This window comes from Lacerta agilis, chromosome 14 (genome assembly GCF_009819535.1).
Source record: "Lacerta agilis isolate rLacAgi1 chromosome 14, rLacAgi1.pri, whole genome shotgun sequence".
NCBI classification, from domain to species: Eukaryota; Metazoa; Chordata; class Lepidosauria; order Squamata; family Lacertidae; genus Lacerta; species Lacerta agilis.
Genome location: NC_046325.1, coordinates 14,359,967 through 14,368,705, shown reverse-complemented (window position 1 = coordinate 14,368,705; position 8,739 = coordinate 14,359,967). Strand labels below are relative to the sequence as shown.

The following is an 8,739-nucleotide window of genomic DNA, read 5'->3' as shown; positions in this document are numbered from 1 at the left end:
TTGCTCAGCGAGGATTAAGCTACAAGTTCCCAGTGTTTTACATGTACGGTGCATAATGCAGCAGATCCAGGAAGCCCTCCTAGACCTCTAGGGGGTTGTGAAGCCTGGCAAACCCCCTTACTTAGCCCCTCAGGAGAGTGCTTACTTGCGGAGCTCTGTAGCAAGCGCCCGTCAGCGATCCGCGGAAAACCGGAAGCCTCAGAGATAAATACTTTGTGCTTGATAGTTTGTGGGAAAGTAGATGCATACAGATGATTTGGAGATCTGTTAGGAAGCCAGCTTTGTAAAATACATTTTATTTCCATTGAGCAGTCGGCCATTGTGTCTTATTGAAAGATACTAAAACAGTCAGTGGACAATGGTGGGGCGAGGGAGGCGGTTGGAGAAAGATATATATACACACACATATATATGATAGATAGACATGTTATCCAGTGTGATAATTTCTTAAGCCAGGGATGGGGAACCTGTGGCCCTCTGCATATTGTGGGGACTCCAACTCCCATCAGCCTCAACTAGCATGGGCAAAGATCAGGGATGTTGGGAGTTGTAGTCCAGTAACATCTGGAGGTCCACAGGGGTTTTCTCTCTCAAATATATAGTATACCCACCAACACTTAACTCTTCCATTTCCATCACCAGTGTGGCCCCCTGCTTTGGCCATATACTGTAGAAGCAAAATTAAGTCTCCATCAGGAATCTCGTAGCACTGTGGGAAAGGAGCTCTGCTGCCTTTCAGAGGCTGTCACACTGCTCCCCTTTGCTCTGCAGCATCTGTGCTTGCATCTTCTGCAGCATTTCCTGCATCCGACGGAGCTGGACAAAGAGAGAGAGAGGTGCTGAGGTTACACTTGCCTTCGGGGTGCACCCACCTTTTTTGTATCGCTCGCTTGAGTGCTAAGATGCAGCTGCTGAAGGACTCGGATCTAACATCGGACAGGGTCAGCAACTCTTGGCTCCAAGGGAAAACACAAACACACAGCCTTAAAACGTGCAAAGACTCACCTCTTCGTCTTTCTCGCGAATTAATTTATCCGTCTCGGCCAGAGGCAGGAGTGGCAGCTCAGTGGCACTTTGACGTGACAGTTTCCTAGGGAGGCGAAAAGAGAGCTGGTGATAGAACACAGGAAGATCCTGGCTCCTGCTTGTACATTAGCTCTGGAGAAAGGCTGTAGCCCAGGGGTAGAGCACACCTGCCTTGCATGCGAAAGGTCCCAGGTTCAATCCCCGGCATCTCCAGGTTGAGCTGGCGGAGAACCCTGCCTGAAACTCTGGAAAGCTGCTCCCAGGCAGTGTAGACCAACATTCTTCAACCTTTGGTGCCCAGTCATAGCTGGACAACAATTCCCATCAGCCCTGACCATTGGCTAAGCTGACTGGGGGTGATGGGAGTTGCAGTCCAACAATATCTGGGAACCCAAGGCTGAAGAACAATGGGTGCAGGGCATTGCTGAGCTAGACGGACAAATGGCTGAACTCTGCGCAAGGCAGCTTGCTCCGTTCACTGGATCATACCAATAAAGCAGTGCAGCATAGCGGCAAAGAGATAATGGGTGTAAGGCGGGATTCCCGGTTAACTGAACAAAGAGCATACTAGCACATGCAGCACATTCCACCCTGCCTGCAAGCAGGGAGTGGGCTACTAACATATCCCCTTGCAGCTCTTTTCCCCAGTCCTTAAGCCAGGATGTGGGGAAGCTTTGGCCCTCCAGATGTTGCTAAACTAAGACTCCCATCAAGCCTAGCAAGGTAGGACCTGGGATGACAGGAGCTGTAGTTCAGCAACATCTGGATGGGCAAAGGTTCCCCCACATCTGCCTTAAAAGCACTTTGTTAAATTGCCAGTAGGGAGTTAAGCGAAGGAACTGGGAACTGCCAACTTACTCCTCTGTATTTGCTGGATAGAACTTGTCTTTTTTAAGGTTATACAGTATTGGTCTGGAGTGTGCGCAGTTCCGTTTTACGATCATTTTCTTGTCTTAAATTAACCAGACTCCCTCCAGCCTCTTTGTTCATCTCATAACTGAGCCCTCTGCCCCGGCCTGTCCAAATCCTTTTCCCTTACAGAAAACAGAACCTGCTTACGCGCGGCTGCTGCGGTCTCGTGCCCCAGGTCTGGTCAGACTCTGAATGCACTGCGCGCGGTAGTTTTCGTAATGGACTTCGTGGGTCACGTCCTTTAAGTCCTGCATATGGGTTTGAATCAGCATGTTCCGAAGTTTGAGGAAGTCGCAGTGAGCAGCGTTTTCCACTAGGGGATGGGGTGGGGAAAACAGGAAGTCAAGGTCAGTAACTTCCTTTGACACAGCACCCTCTACCAAGTGCCCGCTCCTCTTGATGCAACTTACCTTCCACTGTTCCCCAAGGATATTGCCGTCCCCGGAACACTTTTTCCTTCGACTCTTTGACCACCTGACTGGATCCAATTACAGCAAAGGGGATGCTTTGCTGCAGGAAGAACACCAACGAGGCCCGTTATTGCTCCACCTTTTCTATCCCACCTGATACTTCTCCCCCACAGAGGGAGGACCAGACCAGAGCTCCTCACCTTCATCTCCGCATCCTGAGCTTTGAACTCTTCGTCTTCATCCGAGTCGCACTCAGGAAACTCGTAGATATTGATCCCATTTTCTTCTAACTCCTGCCGGATCTGTATGTCCAAAGGAATCAAAACGAGGAGCTAAAATACCCATGAAATGTAGCTGTGCAGAGTACAGGACTAGCAGTAGGGTGTGTGAAGAAATTGGCCTCAGAGGTGCAGGTACTGCAAGAAGATTTCCTGGAGAGAGTGCTGGGGGCTCCATATAACACCCCTTTCAGAAGCCTCCCACAGGAACATAGGGGGCTGCCCCACATGGTGTCAGGCCATTGGTCCATCTAGCTCAGTATCGTCTACATTGATTGATGGAGGCTCTCCAGGGTTTCAGGCAGGGAATCTAACTGGAGATGCCGAGGATTGAACCTGGGATCTTCTGCGTGCAAAGCAGATGCTCTTCCAGCTGAGCTACGTTGGCCCTTCCCCTTCCTCACCTTCTCTTTCTTGTGTTTCACCTCTGTTGGAGTCAAGCTGTCCGCCTTTCCAATCACCGGCACAATATTGACTTTGTCGTGGATGGCTCGGAGGAATACGATGTCCAGGGGGCGGAGCCTGTGGCAGAGGGGCGGGATCAAAATCCTTGGCCCCTCTTTTCAGAGCCCCTAGCAGTTCTGCTTCCTACCCCCCACTAACCCCTGGAGTCTCAAAGCTGGGCTTGTTTGCACAATTTGTGTGTTGAATTGTGATTGCCCCCTCTCACCATTCATTTCATTTTTTAATAATTTATTTTTTTAAAAAAAATCAGGATTCCAGCCCACTTAAGATCTGGCTGCCAGGTTTGTGCTGATAAGCTGAGCCGTCAGCACTAAAGGAAGTTGGCACATGCCCAGTGGCACTTTATTATGCTGCCACTCATCACAGCAATGAACTAGGTGCTGGAAATAAAAACCATGGAAACTGCCCTTCATTTGGAGAGCTGCTTTCAAGCGCTGAAAGACATGTCCCTGACTCCCTATGGCCACATCCTAAAGCTCCACACATCTTACCCATGTCCAAAGGGTGACAGGACATAGAGACAGCAGTGGACACGCCCATCCTGAATGTTCTTGCGGTCCAAGCCGCTCTCATCTCGAAAGTACTGCTCAAACTGGGAATCAATGTAGTGGGCAATTGGCTTCCAGCTGCAGTAAAAACCAGGTAGAAGAAAGGGGGATGAGGTGGTGAGAAAGCCCCATTGCTAGTCAGAATCATACACCGAATCCTAATTTCCTTAGCTGCATTTATGTAATGAGGGGGACTAGAGCCTGGATTAATCTTTAAAGGCCAGGAGGAAGATCAGGTACTTCCACATAGACACATATCACTTGCCTGTTGTCTGAGGGAATGTCATAGGGCATCAAAGCTCTATCTGAGACATGACAACAAACCATGGTTTCCTGTGGCGTGTGAGCTATAGTTTGTCCACCAAACCAGGATCTTAAGCTATGAATCAGTAAGCTATGGTTTGGCCCATTGCTTCGCTCTCAAAGGCCACTGCTTGCAACAGAATCTCGGGGTTCTCAAGAAGGGGAAGAAAGTAGGGGCACACACTGTTATTTGCTTGTAACATCTGAAACAGTTAACATAAGCCATGGTTTGAGGTCTCAATGCAAACCAACTGTCTAGTGCTTGCTCTACAGTGATAACCAGTCATTGGAATAGGGTGGGCAATCTTTTTTTTTTTTTTTTTTTTGGTCAAGGGCCACATGTCCTCCAGGATAATCTCGCCAAGGATTATATACAGGAAGTGGGTGGGACCTGTCTTTTCTCTTCCTCTCTGTCCTCCTCTTATTTCTCTTTCATATACTGCTTTCACCCCTCCTGCCACCTGCCCACTTCTGCATTAGATGTTATAATTGGGTGCTGAACATGCATGTATGAATGTTTTCCTCATCCTCCATCCTTTGGGCTTTCAAAAGTAGGCAAGATATGCTTTCTTCGCTTTACTCTCAAAGAACCAATAAATATTGGCTTTCAGCACCCCTAAATTTGGACCCACTTCCCACCCATGGATCCTTGATCCCCCAGATCTTGTTCCCAGATCCCACCTTCCCTGCTATAACACCTTATTCATCCCTAATACAGCTGGCCTCTTACCACTCTGTGTTGTCTACTGCATCTCCAAATCCTGGGGTATCGATCACCGTCAATTTCACTTTCACTCCCCTTTCTTCAATGTCCACCGCATGCTTGACAATTTCCAAAGTCTGGGGGATCCTGCCTGTGAAGTGGGGGAGGCAGGGCAGTAATAGCACTGGGGTCACTTTCTCAGCTCTCCCCACCCTATCCAAAAACATTGCAGACTGGGGCTGCCATCAGTCCTTACCTTGCGCATCCGGAATTATCCGGTCCTTGTATAGATCTGTCAAGAAGAGGCTATTGATAAGAGTGGATTTTCCCAGCCCAGATTCTCCTATTGGATGAATGAACGTGAAGGTGTCAGCTGATGATCCTTGAACTTGGAGGAACTTGATTAAGACAAGTGTAAGCCTGAGAGACTAGTTTTCTGGTTTTCAGGTCTGGAGATGCTTGATTAATTTTATTTCTATGAATTCCGATGCAAACCTGACCTCAACAGATGCCTCCTGTACTGATCATCTTTCAGTTATGTCTCCCAAATTTTGCAATACAGTCCTTGGCTCAAAAAACACACCAACATGAAAATGCATTTAAAAAAAAAATAAGACAGTTTAGAAATGCTTACAGTGAGATAAAGTACAAATTTATTTATCATTTAAACAAATTATCATACGGAGGTTTTTTTAAAAATAAATTGTAGATTAATGCAGCAGTGGTACAAAAATAAATTTATGAATAAACATAGTAAATTAACATGGGAAAAAGACTGGTCTGCCCAGCCCTAGTCAGGATTCTGATTTCTGTCCCTACCTCTGGAAGCAGAATATATCCTAGTGCAGGCTTCCTCAACCTCGGTCCTCCAGATGTTTTGAGAGACTACAATTCCCAGCATCCTTGACCACTGGTCCTGCTATCTGAAGAAGTGAGCATGCACACGAAAGCTCATACCAAGAACAAACTTAGTTGGTCTCTAAGGTGCTACTGGAAGGAATTTTTTATTTTGTTTTGTTTTGACACTGGTCCTGCTAGCTAGGGATTATTGGAGTTGTAGGCCAAAAACACCTGCAGGGCCGAGGTTGAGGGAGCCTGTCCTAGTGGGTTCAAAGAGCAGGTCTGAGAGACTGTCCTAGTGGGTTTGAGGAGCAGGTCTGAGAGACTGTCCTAGTGGGTTCGAGGAGCAGGCCTGAGAGACTCGCCTCTCCTATGACACCTAAGAAGTGGATGTGTCTCAAGTTACACTCTAGTGTGGATTGGCACAAAAGGCAGCCAAATTGCCCACTGATCAATCTCCATCAATGCTTTGAGCAGGGGGCTGGGCACCTTTTTTCAGGGCAATTCTTTCTGGTCACGCTTTCAGGGTCCACCAGCCAATGGTGGGCAGGCCAGAGACAAAAGTGAGCCGAGCCATTCATGTGAATGTTACCACATGAATGGTGTTCAAAGACCAGTCGGGGACGGGGTCACGGGAGGAGAGGGTTGTGCCCTACAGAGTGCCCTGAGGAGCAGGCAGAGAGGCCTGAATGGCTGCACTTGGTGCTCATGCCAGAGTCTCTTCCACAACCTCGTTTGAACCATGCAAAAACCAACACTTAAGGGCACCTCTTCATTTTGCACGACAAAACAGCAGGTCTGTAATAGCATGGAAAGGAAAGAGAGCTGCAGGGAGTGTGCCTGGGTGCATTCAGGGGTGTTGGAGCTGGTAAGGGATGGAGAAAGTGGGTCTTTTCAACACGTTACCTGCAACCATGAGAGTGAAGTCGAACCCCTTCTTCACGGACTTTCTGTGGACCTGGGTGGGCAGAGTTGCAAATCCAACGTAATCTTTGTCCTGAGGCAGACAAGAAAGATAGCGTCAGGAGGAGGCATCCCATTGTCTGGTCCTCCTGAGGTGTTCAGAGAGAGACTCAAAAGAAAATAACTCAAAGGAAGAAAGGCAAAAGAGAGTCTATCTTACGGGTTTCTTACCATAATTGGTCTCTGGTTGTACGGAGGAGACGCTGCAGGGATGTCGGCATGCACCTTGTTGGCTCAAACACCAACTTCCTGTGGTGGTGAAACAGGAAGCCAGCTTTGCACCCGTATCAGAGCATCGTCATCTCCCATTGGCTAGCCTATTTTCGTTTCCCTCCTTTCTTTCCACCTGTGGGTAGCACACATTTCAAGTTAAAATATCACTGCTTGGAAGGTTGTGTGGGAGCTGACTGACGCACTGCCTTTTCCTCAGCTCTTATGTTCATGGGACAAGCTTATAAATTGTGGTTGAGTTCACTTCTCGCCCCCTTGTTGCGACCCATTTTCTCACAAACAAAACCGTGTTCAAGGGGGCTTATGAAACAAGCACACAAAGAAGAAGGGCTTTGGGTACATTCACATTGCCACTTACTCTGCATTCGGTGCGCTCCCTGTGCCGGTTTTTGAAGCTGCATTCACATGACGTTTAGCCACAAGCCATATCAGACCTGTAGTTTCTTGGCAAACACTGCTGTTTGGTGTGTTTTCTCCCTCTAACCAGGTTCAGACCAACCAGAAAACTTAAGCCACATTCACTTTGTACTTAAACATGGTGTGGACATTTGAGACGGGCATCACGCATGTGCAAATGAGCATGCATGCACAGGTGACAACTTCACGAAGAAGAAATAAAATCATTATTAAAATCATAATCAAAACAAGATCAGACGAGAGAGCAACTTTTTTGTGTGGATGAGGAGTTTGTCTCAAATTAGATCTGATATAAAGGAGATTACCCAGCGAAAGCAAGCTCACACCTTTTGCTGAGTTTGTATACTTACTTAAGGTACATATGTAAGAGGCTTGTTTATAATTATCTTTTGGGAATGATTCATGTTCTTATGCGTTGTTTTATACCTTCTGAATGTCCCGTGATCATATTATAAAGTAGCTGTGCTCTGTGCTATAAATCAAGCACTGCTAGGAGGTGATTCTTTTTGTTTTCCAATATATTTTTTATCAATTAAAAAAACCTGTGTGTTGTGAGCAAATTTTGATTCTGAAAGTGTGGCCCAGAAAGAAAGGAAAAAGCCTGTGATCCTCTGCATTGGCTCTCTCGCAGCTTCCTTCTGTATTGTGTCTGTTCCCCACCCAGCCTCTAGGGGGCTCCTGCTCTCCCTGTACTAAAGCAGAACACAGGAAATAGGCAGGCAAGCAAGCCATATATCTGCTCAGTTGCTTCCGTGCTGTGTCTGTTTGTGATTGGTGGAATCCACAGGTTTTGCTCCAGCTGAATTTCTGCTGATTTCCCCCCCCCCATACACACACACTTTTTTTTTTTAAGGCGGACCCACAACGCAGAGTGTGTGCCACTATTCAGTTCTGGATGCAACTAAAGCACTATTCAGTTCTGGATGCAACTAAAGCACGTGTAAATGGGGCCTTCCAGACTGTTGCAATTCCCAGGCAGGACTCAAGTTAGGTGCCAGTAAGTTCAGGTTTTGCCATTATAGTTTGCCAGGAGAGTTTTTCACAGCAAACCCAAAAGATCAGATTTTCTGCGATAAGGAAAGTGATGGGAAAGCGCACTGGGAAGTGTGGGGTAGCACTTGCTTGGATGCAGCGTTGATTGAGCTCCCTACAAATGGATCGGGATGAACGCTCAGTAAACAGGAGACTCCTGCACCCGAAATACTGTACCTGTAATTTCATTTATTTATTTTCTTCCATCTCTGTTGTCCTTTCTTCTGTCATGAAGCTTAGGACAATGTATTCACCAGATCTTTAATACCATGTGCCTTCAACCTTGGGCCATTATTGGTAACGGGTACTAATTTCACTAATTTAACGCTGTCTTCTCATTCTAAAGTTTAAACTTGGGGCGGAGGGAGCAGGAGAGCCTCAGAGCCAAAACTATCTTAAATACAATTATTTCAAACCATTCCGAAAACTATTTTGGCTAAAGGGACAGGGCATACGTACTACGTATACACAAACCACTCTCATCAGCCTATGCATGGACGCATAGCCAGGAATTTTTTTTGGGGGGGGGCAACCAAAGTTGTTGAGCTTTTAGGAAGTCATTCCATGAAGATGACATTACGGGGGGTTAGAACCTCAGATAATTGAGTAAT

The 8,739-nt window shown here is 46.9% G+C and overlaps 1 protein-coding gene across 1 annotated transcript; it reads right to left on the bottom strand.

Annotated features, from left to right (window-relative positions):
* Positions 1–281: 281 nt before the first annotated feature.
* On the bottom strand, positions 282–6,864 carry SEPTIN1 (septin 1). The gene is made up of 11 exons (XM_033170517.1): positions 6,620–6,864; positions 6,392–6,482; positions 4,902–4,988; positions 4,673–4,796; positions 3,583–3,717; positions 3,031–3,148; positions 2,549–2,650; positions 2,349–2,448; positions 2,086–2,251; positions 1,006–1,090; positions 282–816 (listed from the first exon to the last, which is right to left on the bottom strand). The coding sequence occupies exons 1-11, from the start codon at positions 6,620–6,622 to the stop codon at positions 736–738; spliced, it is 1,092 nt and encodes a 363-aa protein (XP_033026408.1). The 5' UTR covers positions 6,623–6,864; the 3' UTR covers positions 282–735.
* Between the last annotated feature and the right edge of the window lie 1,875 nt (positions 6,865–8,739).

Coding starts and splice junctions, on each gene's coding strand:
- SEPTIN1 (XM_033170517.1), bottom strand. Junction 3,149..3,582: donor CTGTCACCCTTTGGACATGG/GTAAGATGTGTG, acceptor CCTCTGCCACAG/GCTCCGCCCCCTGGACATCG. Junction 1,091..2,085: donor CGAGACCGCAGCAGCCGCGC/GTAAGCAGGTTC, acceptor TCGCCTCCCTAG/GAAACTGTCACGTCAAAGTG.